At 42.1% G+C, this 24,154-nt stretch overlaps 1 protein-coding gene across 2 annotated transcripts in view; it reads left to right on the forward strand.

Moving 5' to 3' along the window:
* Positions 1–23,574, forward strand: part of MEGF6 (multiple EGF like domains 6) — a 514,242-nt gene extending 490,668 nt beyond the window's left edge. For both annotated transcript variants that reach the window (XM_077250415.1, XM_077250416.1), the window contains 21 exons: positions 1,684–1,809; positions 5,808–5,939; positions 6,178–6,306; positions 6,407–6,538; positions 6,622–6,750; positions 7,761–7,889; positions 8,371–8,499; positions 9,502–9,630; positions 9,748–9,876; positions 10,920–11,048; positions 12,063–12,191; positions 12,359–12,490; positions 12,639–12,767; positions 12,843–12,971; positions 13,206–13,334; positions 13,672–13,800; positions 14,487–14,615; positions 16,292–16,420; positions 16,653–16,781; positions 17,970–18,014; positions 20,467–23,574. In XM_077250415.1, the coding sequence (XP_077106530.1) occupies positions 1,684–1,809; positions 5,808–5,939; positions 6,178–6,306; positions 6,407–6,538; positions 6,622–6,750; positions 7,761–7,889; positions 8,371–8,499; positions 9,502–9,630; positions 9,748–9,876; positions 10,920–11,048; positions 12,063–12,191; positions 12,359–12,490; positions 12,639–12,767; positions 12,843–12,971; positions 13,206–13,334; positions 13,672–13,800; positions 14,487–14,615; positions 16,292–16,420; positions 16,653–16,781; positions 17,970–18,014; positions 20,467–20,537 (2,573 nt within the window). In that variant the 3' untranslated portion in view covers positions 20,538–23,574. The remainder of the gene's footprint in view (positions 1–1,683; positions 1,810–5,807; positions 5,940–6,177; positions 6,307–6,406; positions 6,539–6,621; positions 6,751–7,760; positions 7,890–8,370; positions 8,500–9,501; positions 9,631–9,747; positions 9,877–10,919; positions 11,049–12,062; positions 12,192–12,358; positions 12,491–12,638; positions 12,768–12,842; positions 12,972–13,205; positions 13,335–13,671; positions 13,801–14,486; positions 14,616–16,291; positions 16,421–16,652; positions 16,782–17,969; positions 18,015–20,466) is intronic.
* The last annotated feature ends 580 nt before the right edge of the window (positions 23,575–24,154 follow it).

The following is a 24,154-nucleotide window of genomic DNA, read 5'->3' on the forward strand; positions in this document are numbered from 1 at the left end:
TATTTTCCAGCACTGTCTTACCTTTCTTGGACATGGAGGTCACTAGAGCTTCACAGGTGGCCACTGGATCCTCTTCCCACCTCCATGACGACATCACGGAGTTGGTGGATGTTAGAGACCTCGCGCTCCGCCATCTTCCATTTGAGGATGCCCCACAGATGCTCAATAAGGTTTACAGTACATGTTGGCATTTATGGTTCCCTCAATGAGCTGTAACTCCCCACAGCTGGCAGCACTCATGCAGCTCCAAACCATGACCGTCCCACCACCATGCTTGACTGTAGGCAGGACACACTTGTCTTTGTACTCCTCACCTGGTTTCCGCCACACACGCTTGACACCATCTGATTTAAATAAGTTAGTCTTGGTCTCATCAGACCACAGGACATGGTTCCAGTACTCTTTGTCCTTAGTTCTTAGCCATGTCTTCAGCAAAGTGTTTGTGGGTTTTTCTTGTGCGTCATCTTTAGAAGAGGCTTCCTTCTGAGACGACGGCCATGCAGACCAATGTGATGCAGTGTGTGGCGTATACCTCTGGATATGACAACGAGCACGTGCACTCCGCTTCTGTGGTCGACCATGGCGAGGTCTGTTCTCAGTGGAACCTGTCTTGTTAAACCGCTGTATGGTCTTATTTAGAGGGCACCAAATATACATTGCTATACAAGCTGCACACTGACTACTTTACATTGTATCAAGGTGTCAGATTTTCAGTGTTGTCCCATGAAAAGATAATACAATATTTACAAAAATGTGAGGGGTGTACTCACTTTTGTGCTATAATACTGTAAATAAATGAGCTTAAAGCAATAAGTGATACAACCTACTAATATGTTTCTATCATCACAGCTATACCCTCCCTAAGTTTTTTGGGTATCACCGAATGAATAGGATAAAGTAGTATATAAAGAAAAAAAAAGTTTTTTCTTTGAGTCAGTGAATTTCAAATAAAAAAATAAGCAATTTGCATTAAAAGTCTCCTACAATTTTCTGTATTCAGCTCCCGAGCTAACAGGAAGCCCCCTTTATTAAGATCCTGACATTTTACTCTCTTCTTTCTATCCCCCTATATTAGCAAAACGTAGGGTAGAAATAGAAGGCAGATAAGTCTGCATGGGAGCTGTGTACACAAAACGGTAGGAGATTTTTAACGAAGACTGCAAAATTGCTTCATACTTCATTTTAGATGTAGGGGAGTAATTAAGAAGTTGGTTGTGAAGGAGCTCACAAATCATTAAGGACAAAAAAAAGGGTTACTATTTTGGAGATACGCGATAAGTAATGATCACGTCTTTGCTGCATTGAACCTTTAAGCCGTAGACTATGATAAGAAAAGTTTTGCAGATACATTACTTTTACGGCACATTCGGGAGCATTGATTGGATTCAGGCCTTAGTAATAAAAATTCAATTAAAATGCTTTAGAGGCGTGTTCACATATGGCGGATAATGGATCTAGATGTATAGTCCATTTATCATGTACTAAGGACGGCTGATCTTTATGGCTGCATTGTGCATGCTTGCAGGGGTGGCATTCTCACATGGACACGGCTTATGGCCTGGCATCCGGGCGGTCACATCACCATAGCTAGTATAGGATGGACTTTCTATCCTGAGACATTCACGCCATATGTTATATTTTAGTTTTATTTTATGATAATAATTACTTTTGCCTTGCGCACAGAATGCCCTGCAGGGACCTACGGAGTGAACTGCTTCCAGTCCTGCACATGTGGGGGCGCTCCGTGTAACCATGCTGATGGAACTTGCATTTGCCCAGCTGGTAAAACTGGCTCCGACTGCTCCAAAGGTAAGCAAGAGGCAAATGACCCCACAGGACTCTATATGGAGACATAAGGGGTTAACTGAATGGGGTATTCCCTTCTCCAAGATCCTATCCCAATATGGCTAGATGTAATAATATTAGCAAATGCTTCCAATTAGAAATGTAGTATAGTTCTTCTGATTCGCTATGTAACTAGAATAAAGGTAGGGGTTGCAATTGCCCCCCAGGGTCCTACATCCTTGGGGGCCCTAATAGTCCCTTTGGCCCATATGAAAAGACAAATGCTATTTTAAAAAAATGCAATAGTTGGGGGCTCCATTGGAGCTTTTTCACAAGCTTCAAATTACATCACTGACTCTGGACTACAATAAAACAGCGCCTGGATCCTAGGGGGAGAGCCCAGATCACAGCTGAGAAAGCCACAGTAAAGGAGGTGCAGTCGTGCACCCACCGCTGTCCTCTATGCCCTGGGCTGGTTATATTTGCTGTGCAAATAAAAATGGCGCCCCCTAGAGGCTGCAGAAAAAAAAAAAAAGTTAAAATACAACATGTAATTCTGTATGCATAGGATTGTAGTAGTGGCAGTTCCAGCAACTAAGTGCGGAGCTCCCTCGATAAAGAAAATGTGCGTGTCGGTGTGTTACATGCCCCCCACATTATGCTGCTGACCACCAGTGCATTTTATACAGACTCTACCCATTAACGGGGTTTATTCCAGTAAGCACAAATAGAAATACATAGAGGAAAACAACGGAGGCACAAGACGGAGTATTCTGTGTATATCTCCCCTCCCCCGCAGCGTACAGATAAATGTGCTTATTTCTTTTTTGTCGGTTCTATCATCTCCTCCAGTTTATCAGGAAATTAGCAGCGGTAGCCGATGTCTGAGCTCTAAAAAGTGATTTATCGGAGCAGACAGGTTGTATATCTTTCATTTTCTTGCCACAGTTGTGGAATGGAGGGAAAGTTTGTAGAGAACAAGGATCCTCAGTAATGTAACTGCGGGCTCTCCGGTGCATCACTTATTTCATTATAACTATTTTGTGAGGACCGCTGCTTAGGTCATGTTTTATACTAGTGCATCACCCGAATGAATTAGCACGCCTTACGGGGGTCCGGAGGCAGAACAAAATGGTAAAAGCCCATAATATCCTCCTCCTCCTCCTCCTCCTCCTCGATCCTATTGTACTCCATATCAGAATCCAAAAAAAGGAGGAAAAAACCCATCGCCTTCTTGTCCTTCTTCATCTTTCACTGCTAGTGCACATGAAGGCTTGGTTTAATAGTGACAGAGCCAAATTTTTGAAATCTGACCAGTGTCACTTTATGTGGTAATAACTCTGCAATGCTTCAACAAATCCCAGTGATTTTGAGACTGTTTTTTTCGTGACACGTTATACTTTATGATAATGGTAAATTTAGGTCAATATGTTTTGTGTTTATTTATAAAAAATATCAAAAATTTGAGAAAAATGTTAAAAAATTAGCAATTTTCTAAATTTGAATGATTATCCCTTTAATCCAGCTAGTCATACCACAGCAAACCATTAATAAATAACATTTCCCACATGTCAGCTCTACATCAGCACCATTTGTAAAATGTTATTTTATTTTGTTAGCATTTTAGGAGGTTTAAAAATGTAGCAGCAATTTTTCATATTTTTTCAAGGAAATTGACAAAATATATTTTTTTAGGGACTTATCCATGTTTGAAGTGACTTTAGGGGTCTCATATATTGGGAAACCCCCAAACATGATACCATTTTAAAAACAGCACCCCCTGACATATTGAAAACTGCAGTCAGGTAGTTTATTAACCCTTCAGGTGCTTTACAGGAATTAATACAAAGTGGTATGACAGAAATGAAAATGTGTATTTTTACCACCTAAATGCCTCTAACTTCTGAACAGATTACTATAGCCGTTAGATTCTTAGGCCGCTATTTGGTCATGAATTGCCATTGCAAACATCAGGACCACAAAATCATGATCTGAGGGCACCAGTTGGGATAAAGAGGAAACCCCCACACTCTGTTAACCATTTATAAAGATGTAGTCACTATTGACAGCAGCATCTAAGGGGTTAAACAGATTTGGACGGTGCAAACACTGATCATGGCTGATACAGCAAGTTGTCAGCTATAGTGCACAGCCGACAGCTGCTGGATTGTCACCTGTATGGGGAGGCTATTCTCTTATATCTCAGGTCAGTTAAAAGACGTATTGGCTGTCATTAAGGGGTTAAAGGGGATGGCCCCTTACTGGCTGTGGATTTAAAGGTTATAGACACCTTTTGATATAGAAAAAAAAATATTAGTTGTCTTCAGTTACATAAGGAAAAAAAATAAATCATTCTGTAATCTTCAATCTTTCAATCATTTTCAGTTCCCCTATTTAGAAGTTTGACACCTGTTTTTTTCCTCTTCTGGGAGTGCCTCTCCCAGTAATATAGGCTGGATGGGAGTTCTGTGTGCATCTAGGGTACTTGATTTTCAGAACAGCTTTCATTTTGCACTTTTATCCACTTTGTGTGTTTTTCTCCTTGTCTAAAACCTGCTTTCTATGGCCTCCCAGAGACACCATGATAGTCTCCCGTTTCTTAGTCCTGCAGGTTGTATTCCATATAATTAGCTTCTTCTTTCTTTTTGCTGCTATTTTGAGTGATTTTGGAGACTTTGTTTAACATGTAGATGTCCTCTAAGTGTCAAAGGTCCTGTTTTCTTGCCTTTTAAGATGTTTAACAGCTTTTAAAAGGTGATGTCCTGTTCTTTTAAGATGAATATTCCATTTCTGGGGATTAGCATGATGTGTGACTACCAGCTAGCTGATTCCTCCCAGGACTAAAGTTATTTACAAATATTTTACACAAGAATATTTTCCATCCTTCTGCCACAAATGTTCATTATGTGTGTTTGATCTTTTAGATTTATTATTAACCCTTTCTGTGAGTTGTTCTGTACTCCATGAACTACACTGAACATTTCCCTTGCAAAATGTGCTATTTTGTCTCTGAAGTCAAAATTGGCAATAACTGAGATGTTTCCATGCCGTCTTCATCCTGTGTATTATTACCCCATTCCCCAAAACAGGTGTACTGTCACTTTAATGATTAATATATTTATTTTTTTTTTAAATAATTTTTTCCAGCATGGAAAGTTCTGAAACTTTGCAAATCACTTGAGTGGAGGATTTGTCTTCATTCCTGCAAAAAAAAAAAACAAAACAAAAAAAAACCTGCATGCAAGTGGATTCCAAACCACTGATATTCTGCCATGTATTCATCTGCCTCCAGCTGCATTGATTCCAGAAGGTCCTCCTTTGGAGTACGGATGATTGCAGTGACTGGGTCAGCAGCCATCTTCCCTCTTCTGGGTGTTGTACCTATCAGGACAGGAGCTGACCCGGCCCATCACTGCCATCATCTGTACTCCAAATGCATATGTTCTGATATTAGTGCAGATAACAGTAGGGGTTGGAAGCCATTTGCATGCTATTTTTTTTTAAGGAGCAAAAACAAATCCCCTAATAAAGTAGTTAGAAAAGTTTAATAACTTTCCATGCCAGACAGCATTATTATTATTATTTACAAATAGATAAATACAAGTTTAGTTGCTCTTTAAATTGCAGCTTTTCATTGGCCTCTTTACTGTTTATGTGAATGGTTCTGAGCTGCAATACCAAACATGACCTGTGGACAAGTGTGGCGCCATTTTTCTTTTGTCGTAAGCCCATCTATATAGAAATGGCATAAACAATCTGAACCAGAATGGACATCCCTAAGCTGCAGGTGATGGCTCCATCTTGGGTGGGTTGTTAATGCGGCGTCTCCCACGTCACTCCTGCAGCCCCTTACAAGGGAGCGGTTAAAAAAAAAAAGAATGACAGTAAATTCTTCATTTAGCGCTGGCATGATTCTGGATTTACAAGCAGTATTTTGGAGTCAGGATGTGAGCTGAGGAATTAACAAGTGGCCCTGTGGTTTGAGCTTGTAAATTCTTTCCATTCTTGCCTGTTTGTTGCAGATTGCCCCATAGGACATTGGGGGGACGGCTGTCTGGAGGTCTGCCCACTGTGTGACAATAATGGCAGCTGTCACCCTGCCTCCGGGAAGTGCCTCTGTGAGCCGGGCTACACCGGGGACCACTGCAGGGACCGTAAGTAACACAATGTAACAATGAATGCTTCATTGTCAGCTGTCGTCTTCCGCAAGGAATGGTTATGATGATGTGAAATCCCTCTTTTCCTTTGTTCATCCTGTTCTACCTGATGCATGAATAGAATTCCAGAATTACCATACTAACTAAAACTTGCACAGACGGAGGAAGTACGTATAGTTGTGAAAAGCTGAAAAATGAACCTAAGGGCAATGTGGTATTTTTGTTCTATTTGTAGGATGCCCCAGTGGTTGGTTTGGGCATGGCTGCCAGTCACGGTGCCTGTGCCAAGATGACAGCCAGTGCAACCCTGTGACTGGCCGGTGCGCTTGTCCGCCTGGATTTACCGGACACAACTGCAGGAGAGGTATATAGAATAATACACAACATTTCCAGTCCAATAATCTGAGGATTCCAGTGATTCTTGTTCTGGATGGTCGGGGCTTTAATGTTTCCTTGCTCTGCAGCCTGTGACAGCGGCTACTGGGGAGCGGACTGCGGCAGGAGCTGCGACTGCAGTAACAGCGACTGGGGCTGTGACCCCGTAACGGGGGATTGTGTCTGCGAGTCCGGCTACACTGGAAGGCAATGCGATCGGAGTAAGTTCATCCTTACTCATTAACACTACAAGTCCCAGCAGATCCGGACGGCTTACACATTGCATGCTTGTATATTCTGACAGAGTGCCCGGCCGGCTGGTACGGGTCAGACTGCAGACACCAGTGTCAGTGTGAGAACGGTGCCCTGTGCGACCACGTGAGTGGAGCCTGCACGTGCGCCCCAGGCTGGCGGGGGACATACTGTGAAATCGGTGAGTCGCACTTGTATTTGTGGGGGCTCTCAGAGCTGGTCTGTGCCAGAACGACACACACATTTGCACCATATATGTCAAGGATATTCTGCACACATCTGTGTTACAAGTAAGGCGGAGTTCACACAGGGCGTTTTTGCAGGTTTTTTTCTTTTGCACATTTTCAGCTGTGTTTTTTTTGTGCAGGATTTTGTGCTTGGCATGGTTTTTTGCACAATGGAGCATGTCACTTCTTTCAGCGTTTTTCACCCATTGAAATTAATGGGTGGTGAAAAAAAACGCACCAAACATGCAGTTATCAGATTTTGCTGCATTCTTTGTGCCAAAACCTGATTCTATAGAATAGGACTTTTGCTTTCAGCACTAAACCTAATCAGCATGCATAAGAGACAAATCTAGCATGCCAAAACAAAAACACAAGAAAACCATGTCTTTTTCAGCAGCTTCTTTCCTGCCAAGAGGTCAGGATTTGCCCAGTGTGAACGTACTCTAAGACTTACATGTTTCACGTTGGCGTCTCCAGCTGCTACAGAGCTGTAACCCCCAGCAAGCAAGAGATTAAGGCGAACAGAGCTTCCCATCATCATAGATGGATACCACTGGATTTCCATTTTGAAATATTTACCCTTTTCTTTTGTTTACAGCTTGTTGCCTAGGAGACCGACCACCGCTGCTGTCTAGCTTGTAAGCACTGCACTGAAGCTGTCCAGGATTAGGAGGTAGCAGTGCGCTCCAGCGATCCTGACAAGCTTCTCATTAGAATGGAGCTTGTAAACACTGCACATGTTCTACTGTGTGGTCGGTCTCCAAGGCAACAAGCTGTAAACAAGCTGTAAACAAAAGAAAATGTTAATATATCAAGGACTGCTGAAACTGTGAAAAATCTGAATAGTTCGTTTATTGCAAAATTGCTTACATTTTTCTGCACTAATTTATGAGAATGAGAGAAACACTTTAATGGCAGTGAGTACAAGTCTCAAGACGTGAATTCACATTTCTGTCTTTTACAGCATGTCCAGAAGGATTCTATGGTACGGACTGTGCCAACAGCTGCCAGTGTGCCAATGGTGCCGGCTGCAACCGTATCAATGGGGCCTGCACGTGCCAAGATGGTTGGTTAGGACCTACATGCAACCAAAGTGAGTTGTTAATACATAGACTGTGTCTTATTAATACCAGTTGAGATATTGGAGTCGTATTCTCCTCTATGGCTGCTTATTTTAAATGAAAGGGAGAGTTACCAGTGTGAGACTAGTATATCAGGAGAGCAGACTGTCAGTCATTACATGTCTCACACTGGCAACTCTCTCTTTCATTTATAATAATCTCTGGAGGCAGATTCTCAGGGAGATCTATGTCCGGACCATAGATCTTAACAGCTCATTTACATATTATATTAACAAAAATGTGGATTTCTCTGGCACAAGACATTGGATCACAGATATCAAGGTGTCATTTTATCCAGCTTCCTGTGATCTATATTCCCATATAGATGGCTCAGGATGCTTGACATTACTGACAGTTTCCACTTAGAGGATCTATCACCGTTGAGAGATGGTTCACATTGGGACATTTCCTATCAGGTCATTAGATAATGGTTTAATATATTTCTTGCTGTAGAATGTGAAAACAACAGATATGGAAGAGGCTGCAAGGAGACGTGTCTGTGTCATAATGGCGCCAAGTGTAACCATGTTAGCGGGGAGTGTATCTGTGCGCCAGGGTGGACTGGACCACTGTGTGAGCATGGTAAGTCAGGACTCCTTAAAGGGGTTGTCTGAGATAAAAGGCCATGTACGCCTCCAGGCAAGATTGTTTGCAATAACTGTTGTCCGTGTAAGACCTGCATATATAAACACATATTTGTGTGTATTAAAGGAAATTGGTCATGTTGTACATGGCGTCGGATCTGTGGACAGCACGGTACAGAGAAGGAGAAGCGGAGCAGAATGACATATGGGTTTGTAGAAAGATTCACTATAACTTGTATTTTATTCATTGACATTCCTGGTGTTTGTATGTGTGAGTCCAGTGGGCGGTCCTACTAGTGACTGACAGCTGTCTCTGCAAGCAGTCATACAAGACAGACTGTCAACCACTAGTAGGACCACCCACTGGACTCATATCCATAAAACACCAGGGATTTCACTGGATAAAATACAAGTTTTATCAAAACTTTCCCAACTAAAATGTCTCTAATTCAGATCAGCTCCTCCTACTCTATAACATGCTGCCGGCAGATCAGACACCAATTTGATCAGGCCAGGTTCCCTTTAAGTGTATAATATATGGTATTCTGGTATAAATATTATGCTTCAAAATGAAAAATAAAATGTATTAAATGTATTCATACTAACATATACCCTCTTACTATGTGGCAAATAATATTTTCATACAGTGCTAACACCGCCATACATAAATAAACCCTTCTGCTGCCATACTCACATCACAGTAAAACACAATCCCGCCGCCTGGTGTCTAAAAATGCCGCCATACAGAGTCAATAAATTCAGTTTCCAAATATTCCTCTCTGTGACCAGAGCGGTGGAGCGGTTAATGGTTAAATCCGTGGACTGAGGGGCTCTGATTTAACGGCAGAGCACTCGGTGTAAGTGACCAAGGGCAATGCGATTCTGGAGCGTCCCCAGTAGGTTTACCCATTACGGCAATAGCATTGCGTGCTCGACATGTCACGGAGATTGCCGTATTTAAAAACTGTTAAAAACGTGTCATTACCTTTTATTTCTCCAGCTTGTCTGGAAGGTTTCTATGGAGAAAAGTGTCTTCAGCCATGTATCTGTAGAAACGGAGGCGCCTGCAATCACATCACGGGCCGCTGTCTCTGCCCTAAAGGTTGGACAGGACTGGCGTGTGAACTGGGTGAGTAATTCTCCATGTAAAACCAGTTATAGTAGGACCATACACGCCGCAGTAATTGCGTCGCTCTTCTCGGCAGCTATGACCAATTACTTTGTCATTTTTCTACTTCTGTTCCAGAATGTTCTCTAGGAAAATATGGAGACAACTGTATGCAAAACTGCTCTTGTCAAAATGGTGGACTGTGTGATCGTGGCACAGGCGCTTGTATGTGCCCAGCGGGGTGGACTGGAGAGACTTGTCAGACAGGTAGGTGAAGGTATGACGTATGGGGAGAGAGTGGAGAAATAATATGATCATGAAAATGCAGGGCAAGGTTCAAGAGAGAAAGGCAAAGTAGGCAACAGCCTAAGGCCACAAGACATCAGGGGAACTACAGGTTGGACTCTATCTGGTAATGTCTGTTAGGTTCCATCTTCCCTGTATGATGTCGCTAAACTAAAACTTACAAGAAGTCCCTTTTAAGCTGCACCTAACCTTACTTATGCCTGGTTACACCGTGTACCTAGCAGTTGTCTGCTAGAGGCAGATCAATATGTTTGGAGGTGAAGCATTGTGTCTCTGGACGTTTCAAACTTTTGGAATGATAATCCTTTTGTATCCTTTAAAGCACCACTCCGGCGTTTTGATAAAATCCCTTTGTTAGGGATCATGTATGTGAGTGTAACGCATGTAGTCACACTCACCGGTAGCCGTCTTCAGTCTTCACCCATTTCAGCCTCGATCCGGCACCACGTGCAGCCTGCTAAGTCGCACAGTGGTTGCTTTGTGATCAGGGGTCGCTTATTTAACTCCTCTTAATGCAAATCTATGAAAATAGCCATTAGGTTGTGCCAGAGCGACCGGAGCGGGGCTGAAAATAGATGAAAACGCCAACCGTGACTATGAAATTACATGCATTGCACTCACATGTAAAAAAAAAAGCCTGCAGCGGCGCTTTAATTACCACATTGGCAATTCTGTGCTCATTCAGATACTTTATCATCCTCCATTTACTAAAATGGTAAAAAAAATCTTGCCCTTACTAAGTTCCAGCATACTTTGTCTGAACAAGCTGAGCTGCAGTCTGGAAAGGGGTAAAGAACAATAGTCCACGATGAGACACTGATCAGACTAAATATATATACTGTATAAAACAGCAGCCAGGCATGAAGAATATAGATCATTCAGCCCTAAATGTGGTGATGTATATAAGGAATGGAAATGGAACTTTGTCCTGTACTTACTTACCTGTTATCATATATCTACCAATAATTGAGAGAATATCCCATGTACCCATTTTTATGTTGCAGCCTGTCCTGTGGGGACATTTGGAGTCCAGTGCCTGGAAAAATGTGAATGTCGATATGGCAATTCCTGCCACCACATTACTGGCGCCTGTGACTGCCCCAAAGGATGGAGAGGAAAACATTGTGATAAGCGTAAGTTCTGAAGTCCCAGGTATAAGAGATAAGAAAATACATTATGTAAAAACGATGTTTGGTTTTGCACCCAAGAAGCACACATATTACATTAACTGTACCCTAAAAAAAAGCATTCTTCTCCGTCCACGGTGGCCATTCTAATAGGCCACACACATGAGAATTATTCTATCTGCAGGAATATAACTAATATAATACTACCTCCTATGTACAAGAATATAAAACTACTATAATACTGCTCCTATGTACAAGAATATAACTACTATAATACTGCTCCTATGTACAAGAATATAACAACTATAATACTGCTCCTATGTACAAGAATATAACTACTATAATACTGCTCCTATGTACAAGAATATAACTACTATAATACTGCTCCTATGTACAAGAATATAACTATTATACTACTGCTCCCTATGTACAAGAATATAACAACTATAATACTGCTCCTATGTACAAGAATATAACTACTATAATACTGCTCCTATGTACAAGAATATAACAACTATAATACTGCTCCTATGTACAAGAATATAACTACTATAATACTGCTCCTATGTACAAGAATATAACTACTATAATACTGCTCCTATGTACAAGAATATAACTACTATAATACCGCTCCTATGTACAAGAATATAACTACTATAATACTGCCTCTATGTACAGGAATATAACTACTATAATACTGCCCCTATGTACAAGAATATAACTACTATAATACTGCCCCTATGTACAGGAATATAACTACTATAATACTGCCCCTATGTACAAGAATATAACTACTATAATACTGCCCCTATGTACAAGAATATAACTACTATAATACTGCCCCTATGTACAAGAATATAACTACTATAATACTGCCCCTATGTACAGGAATATAACTGCTATTATACTGCTCCTATGTTTTAGAATTTAATTACTACAATATTGCTCTAATGTGGAAAAATAAAAACTTTTATGATTTACCACTTACTGTAAATTAGTATCTATTTTAATTTTTCTTAGCTTGTCTCCCGGGCTCATATGGTGATCACTGTGCGAAAGTTTGTAACTGCTCCCATGGAACCCCATGCAATCACATCACCGGGGAGTGTGGCTGTCCACCGGGATTTACAGGCAATGGATGTGACCAAAGTAAGTGAGAAAATGTAAAAAGTATCAATACTGTGATATTTAGTAGATGACAGCACTGATTGACTGTAGCAGATGTAGATGCCTCGTGATGTCTTCTATATGACGCCATTACCACACTGATGTATAGATAATACCAGTCTTCCATTATGTCGTGTTTTTCTCTACAGCTTGTGTGCCTGGAACATATGGCACAAATTGTGGCAAAATATGTCAGTGTCCCGGTCAGCATCAAGACTGCCACCCGGTGACCGGGGAGTGTATCTGCGCTCCAGGCTATCACGGACACACGTGTCAGATAAGTAAGTGCATCCTTCACTACAGAAGTCAGAATGTAGGGGGTCACACTTCCAGAACACGTCAGTGTTGAAATGCAATCCTTAATCAATTCTCTCCTATGTCTCTGGGAACCCGGACCCCAACTCATTGTTATATATTTTCCCGTTTTAGAATGCACCAGTGGATTTTATGGAAGGGACTGCGAGCAGGACTGCAAGTGTAAGAACGGCGGCCATTGTGAATCCACGACTGGAGCATGCCATTGTCTGCCGGGCTACGTGGGGTCTGATTGTGGCACTGGTAAGCCTCTCTCCTGGCGTTATGTGCAGTATACCTATACACTGTCATGTCATATAATTAGTGGTTCTTTTACAGTGTGTCCACCAGGAAGATACGGAAATGGGTGCAGCCACGTGTGTCGCTGCGGTCCTAATGGATCGTGTGACCATGTGACCGGCGATTGTGTCTGTGCGCCTGGAAGAATAGGAAAAAACTGCGAACGCGGTATGAATGATGCCAATCATGGAGAGCGGTATATAGAACAAAATGCAGGATAGGGGTTGTCCACTTTCTATACCACAAGTCTCCCATGGTCAGTTTGTAGGGGGTTTGGCTGGGGATGCTGGGCAGTATTATCAAACAATGGGATCCTTTGAGCAAATGTCTGTGTAATTCTTGACTCAACCTATCAGGTGTATATGGCCGTTATGGACTTTTTTTTTCTCTTTAACATTTCAGTCTGCACCAAAAATTATTTTGGCGCAAATTGTCTGCAGATTTGCGCCTGTAAGAATGGAGGATTGTGTAACCCGACCAATGGGACATGCAGCTGTGGCCTGGGATGGACTGGAGTCACATGCGAGGACGGTAGGTACAGTTAATGGGCGGCGGTGCTCTGTATTAATCATATGGAAGTTGTGCTCCATTTTCAGGATCTCTACTTGGAGTGAATGAATCTAAAAAGCAGTATCAGAGCAGGGGTGTAACTATAGGTGCAGGGGAAGCAATTGCATTGGGCTCAGGAAGGCCCAAAAGGTCACTTTGGCCAATATGAAAAGATCACTACTTTTAATGATTTTCAATAATTGGGGGCCCCGTAGGAGCTTTTGCATTGGGGCCCATGTGCTTCAAGTTACTCCATTGGCCATTAGCCCAGAACAATATGCTGTGTAAATATTCTGTAACATCTCCTCATTCATTACAGAATGTCCTCCTGGGAAATATGGAGAAGCCTGTCAGATGGACTGTTCCTGTCTGAACAATGGGACGTGCGACAAAGTAACTGGGACCTGTCAGTGCTTGGGAGGGTACTATGGAAACGCATGCCAACACTGTAAGTCGCCCTGATATGCCAGTCAGGAGGAGGAAATGTCCATGACAGGAGCAGGGTGTGGAGGTGGTAGTAGGGCCGCGACCTCTCCTCCGAGTCCCTGGAGGAGATAGACTACAATGTCTGTGGTTTTCCTACAAGGCTGGCCTTCTTCTGATGATAGGGACTGTGACCTACACGGTTTACAACCCCCTTCAATTGTCCATGAAGTCTCTAATCTTATCTTTTGGTAAAGGACTTGTTCCACAAAAAAAAAAAAATGAAGCCGCTTAGAAAGGATAGTCTTCTCATACACATTTATGGCATAACAAAATCAGCCAAGGATCTTTGTGGATTCCATGGAACAATTGCCCATAGTAACTGCGTTTTCCTGTACACATATTTTGAGAAAATGTTCTAGTATCGTTTTTTCTATTAACATATGTGATCCTCCTCAAAGACAAGCGAGTAAGACACTGCCACTAGATTGCCCCCTTAGCCCGTGACTCTGACACAATAATGGGCCTTAAAGAGCTGACTTCAGGAAAATGACTAGCCACTAGTGTGTATGACCCAAGGAACAGCAGTCTGATGCTGAAGTCAAGGAAGAGCGAGTCCCTCAGAAACAAAAATGGATATTTACTAGATAAAAAAAAATCAGAATTCAATAGAGTGAAACTCATCGCTGCGCTTTTACTACTATTCTGTAGTTTGCCCCCATGGTTACCATGGAAACAAGTGCCAGGAGATGTGCGACTGTGAAAATGGAGCATCCTGTGACCCAGTGACTGGGGTTTGCCGCTGCCCTGCTGGTTTCAATGGAGACAGATGTGAAAAAGGTCAGTGTCACATGGGAGACATACGCTACAAAATCCTGAGATGTAAAGACAAACCTAAATATTACTGAGAAGAGAGGACAAATAGAAATGGGATATAAAATACATGTTAAAGATACATATTTTTTTTTAGATATATATTTCATAATAAAAAGTTGAAAAAATATTGTGTGTCAAAAGTCTGCAGGGACAGAACATAACATCTACTGGACTTACATATGGTACTTTCTAAATGTACAAAGTACGGTAGATCTTAATTTTCAGTTTATATATAATATACACTAAACATTGTTACTGTGTATATATTTTACTTATCCTGTACTGATTCCGAGTTACATCCTGTATTATACTCCAGAGCTGCACTCACTATTCTGCTGGTGCAGTCACTGTGTACATACATTACATTACTGATCCTGAGTTACATCCTGTATTATACTCCAGAGCTGCACTCACTATTCTGCTGGTGCAGTCACTGTGTACATACATTACTGATCCTGAGTTACATCCTGTATTATACTCCAGAGCTGCACTCACTATTCTGCTGGTGCAGTCACTGTGTACATACATTACATTACTGATCCTGAGTTACATCCTGTATTATACTCCAGAGCTGCACTCACTATTCTGCTGGTGCAGTCACTGTGTACATACATTACTGATCCTGAGTTACATCCTGTATTATACTCCAGAGCTGCACTCACTATTCTGCTGGTGCAGTCACTGTGTACATACATTACATTACTGATCCTGTACTGATCCTGAGTTACATCCTGTATTATACTCCAGAGCTGCACTCACTATTCTGCTGGTGCAGTCACTGTGTACATACATTACTGATCCTGAGTTACATTCTGTATTATACTCCAGAGCTGCACTCACTATTCTGCTGGTGCAGTCACTGTGTACATACATTACATTACTGATCCTGAGTTACATTCTGTATTATACTCCAGAGCTGCACTCACTATTCTGCTGGTGCAGTCACTGTGTACATACATTACATTACTGATCCTGAGTTACATCCTGTATTATACCCTGGAGCTGCACTCACTATTCTGCTGGTGCAGTCACTGTGTACATACATTACAGATCCTGAGTTACATCCCGTATTATACTCGAGAGCTGCACTCACTATTCTGCTGGTGCAGTCACTGTGTACATACATTACATTACTGATCATGTACTGATCCTGAGTTACATCCTGTATTATACCCCAGAGCTACACTCACTATTCTGCTGGTGCAGTCACTGTGTACATACATTACTTACCCTGTACTGATAGATCTTGCTTTTAGCTCTAAAAATTCATTCACAATTCTGCCTCAGGCTTCAGTGCTGGTTTATAGTCTATACAGAGCTCGACTTGTATTCATTTGATAAATCCGCTTCTCTCTGCAGTATTGGAGCACATTTAGGCTGTGTGCACACGTTCAGGATTTCTTGCAGAAATTTCCTGGGCAAAACCGGACATTTTCTGCAAGAAATCAGCATGCGTTTTTACCGCGTTTTTGGTGCGGTTTTTTCCAGGATCAGTACAAGATAATTTACAATTGAAATACTCTGCACATTAACGTTGCTTATTGTGCGAGAAAAGGGTTGAAGGGTGAACATTACAGTTCTTAAAGGTGATCATTATGTCTCACCAACTTTAAAGTTTTATCATCTCCTACATCTTCCAGGCTGCAATTCAGGAACATTTGGAGAAAATTGTGGGAAGATTTGTGAATGTGAAGGGGACGGACCGTGTGACCCGGTGACTGGTATTTGCTTTTGTCCACCTGGGAAGACGGGAGCAACCTGTGATCTAGGTACAGTGCAGCTGGTGATCTCCATCAGTGGATTAGCCCAGTGGTCCTTTAATTGTTGCAAAACTACAGCAGTTGGGAGTTGTAGTTTGGTGCAGCCTCAGGTTAGAGAACACAATATAGGACAATGGTATGCAAGCTGTGGCTCTCCATCTCTTGTGAAACTACAACTCTCAGCATGCTCGAAATAGCCAAGTGGATTGCACCATCACTGAACGTTTGTTCTTCACCCCAGACTGTAGGATAAATCACTATGGACCTAACTGCAGCCTGAGCTGCGACTGTGGCTGGAATGCACAGTGCAACGCCCTGACCGGTGGATGCATCTGTCTCAACCGCTACGTAGGAGCCACCTGCCAGGAAGGTACCGATCTTCTCAAGTACTCCCCCATCACATGCAGCAGACGAGGAAGGGCAGAGGTGGCAGCCACAATTGTATCCTGGGGCCTGAGGAGGCCCAAACACTCAATAAGTATTATAAATGGCACAGTGTAGTAGGGGGCGGTCATACATTGTGCACTGAGGTCCCGGAGCTGCACGCAACCTCTACATATCCCATTTAGGGTTAGGACTACTAAACCTGCTGCCATATAGATCAGTCACTCCCTCACCACTGATTAGCAGCTCCTCTCCTCTTCCCACCGGACAACGTCCTCTTGTCAAGCTGGCAACTGAGTTCAGCAAGCGTCATGCGCCCCCAGTCACATGCGTCAGCTGCTGGCCTCTGATTGGTTAGTAGCTTGTATTGGCGCGCATGGACCCAACGAGTCTGTGCGTTGCAATGCACTTCAACTGGATGTGTGTCTGAGATTGCACATCCAGTTAAAGTTTCTGCTGGCATCGGCAGGCTCCCACCCGCATGGGCCCGGTCACAACCTCTACGAGTTATGCCCCTGGTAACAGACTCCCTTTGATGGAGGAATTCAAGACTACTTTTTTTTATTATTATTATGGGCCTAAAATCTAACAGCAGGTCTAACAGAGATAACAACTCATCTGTTCTACTCAGCACCGGCATTGAATGTTCCTGCTAGTGATTCAGGTGGTCCACGTCAACAGAGCAGCTCTTCCGCTGTGCTCTGCCAACGTGGTAAGACTGTGAACGTCATGCTGATTGACAGCCGGCTCCTTGCAGTTAGGCATCGGAGAGTCGACTGTTTATCAGCATGACATTGGCAGTCACGCCCAGTCAACAGAGTAAAGTGGTAGAGAAGCCGCCACTGTGTCCATGTGATGTCAGCGGAAACCACTGAATCACCGGCAGAAGTGGTCTGTGTATTAGCTCTTAGGACCATAGTAAGAAAATTAAAGTCCCGGATAACCCCTTTAAAGGTGGAACACACTATCCTCAGCATTTCCAGAATCTGCGCTTGATGTTAAGTATTTTTGTTTTTATTTCTCTTTCAAACAAGTTTGTTCTAGAACTGTAATCTTCAATCTACTGTGGTTAGGATAAGGTAGTGTCGTCTGGAGGACAATCACGCTGCAGTGTTTTGGGGATTATTTCAGCTTTTTCCTTCTACTAACGTGTTACATCCGGCTGTGTTCACAGGAGGCCCTCCCCCGCTTATGTCCGCTCAGCTACAGGCTCTCCTCCGTAAGTCCACACTAAGCTGCACGTTTTGTTCTTGCTTTATTGTCACCATTGTCATTTTGTGGTTGGGATAGATTATACATACTGTATATTAAATACACAAACTGTATGCTGTACCTTTTAACATAAAAGTTTATATAAATAATATAAAAAGTTGACTTTCACTTGGGATTGATCTGCAAAATTAAACCATTCACATTGACAACAGTGGTGAGGATTGAAGAGTAATCCCTTTATTGCCAAGTGTTTTGCTCACAACTAAAGAGGCCATTTTTTTCACTGGATTATTTATTATTGTATTTAAATAGTGTACCTCCTACACATGCCGCTGCAGTTTTCTTCCTCTTCTGTGCGCCGCACTTATAAAGATGCATATTTTCCTACTGGGCGTGTACCACAGAACTGCTTTTTCTCCTCTGATGCCCGCCAATCAAAACACTGTTGCACTCAGAGTGGTATACACCCAGTTGGCTAAAGTGAAAAGTTGCATCTATTACTGGGGGCTATAACTTTATTACAGAAGGGAACAGAATAAAAAAAACTGTTCCAGAATCAGCAGCGCATCGGCAACTGGAGGAGGTACTCCGCTTATATAAAAAAAAAAATCAAGTGAAAGGTCCTTTTTAAAAGTTCACCAATTTTTTTTTTTTTTTAATTATATAAATTAATAGTACATGTGAAAATATATTACAAAAGTTGATCTTATTAGAGAAATTTGCTTCTTTCTCCACCAGGACTGATCAATCTTAAATTATGGGTAAAATCTGTCTTCAGTGGATAGAGATTTTTCCCATTATAGAAAGATAACGGTTGTTGCTTATAAACATCTACGGAGAACTGTGCAAACATTCAGCATTTCATAATGTTTTGGCAGGAAAACACTGGGTAAAAAGTGCCCTTTTTAACCCCGTAAATGACCTTTAACGTGTATACATGTCATGCTTTCTGGCACATGTCAGATTACATCAGCTGACATGTGCCTCTAACAGCCGCTGGTGGAGTCCCGATCCAGCCACGGCTGTTAACTAACATGTTAAATGTCAGTGTCAGAGATTGACTGCAGCATTTAACATGTTTGCGCCAGAAGCGCGTCACATACCCTGCCCATCCGCGCCTGTGTAACATAACCAGGGGTCGCAGATGGGTTGGCATGACAACTCGGGGTCGGCAGGAGACCCCTGTGATTGTCATTGCCCCGTGTCTGGCCCTCATAGCACATGATCATTTTAGCTACACAGAGCAGGGCTGAAGCTCTGCTACGTGCAGCATAGGCGATCGGATGATCACAGCTTCTTATTTCCCATGCAGACTGTTGAAGCAAGTGAAAAGTAAAAAGGAAGTTATTTTATTTTTTAAAAAGTTTAAATCGCCCTATTCAAAATAAAAAAAAACACACAATTGGTATCATCGAGTTCAGAACCGCCTGATCTATCAAAATATAAAAATAATTAATCCGATCAGTAAACGGCCTAATGAGAAAAGAATAAAAATGCCAGAATTATGTATTTTTGGGTTGCCGCAACATTGCAATAAAATGCAATAACAGGTGATCAAAACATGGTGCCTAACGCAATATGGTATCAATAAAAACATCAGCTTGGCGCGCAAAAAATAAACCCTCACTCAGCCCCAGATCACGAAAAATGGAGACGCTACAGGTCTTGGAATATGGTGCTTTTTTTTGCAAACTTTGGATTTTTTTTTAAACCACTTAAATAAAACAGAACCTAGACATGTTTGGTGTCTACAAACTCGGAATGACCTCAAGAATCATAATGGCAGGTCAGTTTTCAGATTTAGTGAACATGATAAAAACAAAAAACAAACAATTGTGGAACTGCACTTTTTTTTGTCACAAAAAAACAACTGGCTTAGAATGTTTGAATCTGCCTCTAGCTCTCCATAGAGTTTTACAAGCACCAACTGTCATCTCTCGCAGAAATGGAAAAATAGGTTTTCATTGCTTATTTTCGTGTGCACTATTGATTTATGAAATAAAAAAAAACAAACATCATTGTAATTTTTAAGTCACATAACATAAATAGCCTTACTCGTACCTGTGTGGGCAGCACGGTGGCTCAGTGGTTAGCACTGCAGCCTTGCAGCGCTGGAGTCCTGGGTTCTAATCCCACCTCGGACAACATCTGCAAGGAGTTTGTATGTTCTCCCCGTGTTTGCGTGGGTTTCCTCCGGGTACTCCGGTTCCTCCCACATACCAAAAGACATACTGATAGGGAATTTAGATTGTGACCCCCAACGGGGACAGCGATGATAATGTGTGCAACCTGTAAAGCGCTGCGGAATATGTTAGTGCTATATACAAATAAAAATTATTATTATAAGATTATTATCTTGTCATCGGAATTTAGTCCAGATTTTAAAACTTCTGTAATAAAGACATTTTTGTGTTATTGAACCATTGATAATACCCCGTTTCCTCTCCTTTGGCTTACAGATGTCCATCCTCGACCATCACATCGATCTTCAGCTAGACATTTAATACATTCAAGCAAACATCGGCCATAGCCTCAATCCAGGAGTAAAATCCCGTGCAGGTGCCGCCATAAAACCACCATCAATATGAGACAATATTCATTTATATCCATACTGGAGAGACCAAGATTCTGGAGGGGTAGAAGCAATGGTCGTTATCGAGGCTGACCATACAACATGGCGACCATGAAGAAGACTCACATGTCATGGCTCAGCCTTAACATTTCCATTTTCTAGCCGTGATCCACCAATGACACGGAGAGGTTCTTCGGTGGAGCAATGGTCAACTCCTGAGGTCTTGTGCCCAGAGACTGAATGGCTGTGGATACACGACCCTCATTTGTGTTCAATTAGCTGCAATATTTGAATTCAAGGCGTCAGATCCTTGAAGACACTTTGTCTTTGTTTTTTTTAGGGGTCAAGTGACATTTTTGTCTTGATCATTCCTATTTCAGACTTGTTTGCCTGTCACATAGTTAAGAAGTCTATTTATGTTGACTTATTTATGAGAAAGGTTCTTGAAGATGCAGCCAAAGGGTCGTACGCGTCTGGTGACCATATGGCCTACAAACTGCATCAAACGACTGTCGTGTCTGAGGTTTTTGATGTCTCGCCATGTCCAAATCTATCCGTGTAACCATGAGATCTGTCTATGGGAGCGCTGGACGACAACCCATATGGTCGTCCCACAGCCTCTAGGGCAGATGTGATCATTTATAGCTCTAATTAGCCACCACCACGGGAGCGGAGACTATGGAAACATACATGCAGGATGCCAAGAAAGCTGGGTGACTGTGCCAGTCTGAATCACTCAGGCTCCTGCAAGGCAAATCTGCTTTTTATAAATCACTGTGTATCCAGGACTAAACCATAAGAAAAATGTGTGACAGATGCATCGGAGGCCATTGGTTGCCACCCAGCTTTCCCAAGAACAGATCCATGGTAGGAAAGGCAGCAAAAATAAGTCATGTAACTTTTTTTTAGGGGGTGGGGTTTGGAGTCATCAATTTAAAGGACGAAAATGTGTAGAAGGTAATCTGGTGCTTTACAATACTTGAAAAAAAAAAATGGTTACAGAAAAAAATTGCCCCTAAAAACCATCTCTGCAAAGATGGGCCCCGAATAATCAGTGACAGTGGTGGATATTATGGCCTCTCTATTGCCGAGGGCCTCTGGGGGCAGGATGTAATAATGAGAAGGTACTATATTATTATTTTTAATACATTAACAGCGCTTCTTGCAGGGATTTGTTTCTATTCAGCAGATGTGATGAAACAATGTACACTCAGAAGCCGAGAAGGAATCCAAAACTACGATGTATCTGTCCATACAAAATGTGTAAAGCCGCCTAAGGCCCGGGTATATGGAGCTGTAATATGGCAGCCATAGAGCAGTATGGGATGCTGGAGTGTTTGGGGAAAGATTCTATATAAATCTGCCAGAAAAAACACATCAAAGCATGCGCTAAAGCTTTTCTACACACAAAGGTATTGTCAGACACTTAGCGCCCCCACCGATCAGCTGTTAGCAGGTAGGTACTGCACTTTGCCAGAAATAAGGAGTAGGGGATTCTGGGGTACGACAGCTCAGCCCCCATTCACTTCAGTACACTCCGTACCTCCTGCAGCATACAAGGCCTGCTAACTTTATATTGATGACGTACTCTAAAAGGTAAGTAATATCAAAGCCCGGGGCAACCCCTTTAAGGACATGTGCATGGAGACTAAAAAGGCATCACCCAGAGAAACAGGACGGATCGTTGTGCGGTTGACAAATATGTTCCCATAAGATAAAACACTGGATCTATGTTGCACAGTTAGACATAAGTATCGCCCATGATAAATTAAGTATCTAAAGGTAGAGAGACAATTGTAAAAGAATAGGCCTATTCCACCTCCAAGGGTCACTGTTAATTATTTTAAAGGGACTGTCATCCCTCAAATTATATGTGCATGTTGCCTTTTCAAACACAAGTCCAGCAATACCTTTACATGGCCAGTCCGCTCCTCTGTTACGGAGAAATCAGCGTTTGAATTGATATGCAAATATGGCTAAAAGACTATGGTAGATCTGAAGCCTCCATCACAGAGGCTTCAGATCTACAAATAGTTTGTCAGCCTCATTTACATATCAAATCATATGCAGATTTCTCTGTAATTGAGGAGCGACTAACCTAATCCGACAGCAACGTGATGTAGAGACAGAGGGGCAGATTCATTAAGACTAGCATTGTACACGCCAGTCTTTTTGACAGGGCGTGATGGGGTAACATGCCCTGAATTTGATAAGTGGCGCACACCACTTTGTCAGAGAAAAATCACAAATGTTTTGTGCAGCTTTGTGTTGCGCAAAAACCAAACGACTTTTCAAAATATTTTACTGATTCCAGCGATGTGTCACTTACCGTATTTTTTTATAAAATCACTTTTATTCGCAGGATTACCAGCCCTTTGGTAATAATCTGGCAGGTAGTCCTCCATATTCAAGAGCTCTGTATAACCCCGCGCACAACACTGATTTGTAGCTTTGTGTACACTCTGCATAGGCAGAAAGCTGACAATCAGTGGTGTGGGCGGAGTTATACAGAGCTCAGCATTCAGAGAACTGCTAGATCTGCAGCAGAGAAAACAGGGACAGCAAGTGATACATCACTGGAGTCAGAATCTCTGACCCTACATTATGCTGCTCTCAGATGGGGTAGCAAAAAACAGGTGACAGATTCCCTTTAAGAGTATTCAACCAAATCCAGGCCCATACTGAACACAGGTTGCACATGGTCACCGATGAGATTTTGCAAACCCATCGTCACCGCGTCGTCTTGCTCAGATCCTTCAACCACTCTAAATGCATTTTTTAGTATATTTCTTGAATACTATTTGTGGAGAGGAATCCCGTGATGTATATTTAGGAAGCTGCGTATAACCTGTGTAGGTCACCGGAGAACCGTCTGTATGTATGTACTGTGTTTATCAATCCTGAGGTCGTTACATAATTTATACTTTTTCACTTGTTTGGAATGAAGCGATTACTTGGAATGCGATGTGATCTTAATAACAACCATTTTATGTAACCCCACGGCCTCATGGGACTTTTTTTTTCCTCTATCTGCATCATTGACTGCTGTGCTGCCATCTAGTGGTCACTGTGAAAACACAAAAATTTACAGTTAATCCATGTGAACAGAGGGTTAGTCTGGTGATCCAACTTCTTATAATAGAGCATCTATGTGCCGGAATAAGACCGCCGGAGAGGGTAGTGGTGTTTGCCAGAGGTCTGGAGAAGTCAGACCCCTCCAGGGAGTAGCGGAGCATGCTGCAGAATTTATTTCTTATATTTTACTTATTTATTTTAAAGGGTTTTTCCACCCTGAAGGGGCTAGCTACAGCGACGGGCAAGTGAATGAGATTGGTTTTGACCTGTATTATCCTGTTTTGTACATTTTTAAGGCTTCTTTCACACATTTATTAGCCGCCTATAGGAAAACACTTTTTTTTTTGTAACTGCTGCATGCACGAGATATGGCATATTTCCAAAGACACGAAAATCTGCAGTGTTAACATTGCATTTCCCATTTCTTTACAACCTTAAGGCTGTGTTCACATGACGACTTCTTTTTATAAACCGCGTCAGGAAATACCAGAGGTTTTTTT

The sequence above is a fragment of the Ranitomeya variabilis genome, chromosome 4, assembly GCF_051348905.1.
Source record: "Ranitomeya variabilis isolate aRanVar5 chromosome 4, aRanVar5.hap1, whole genome shotgun sequence".
Classification (NCBI taxonomy): Eukaryota; Metazoa; Chordata; class Amphibia; order Anura; family Dendrobatidae; genus Ranitomeya; species Ranitomeya variabilis.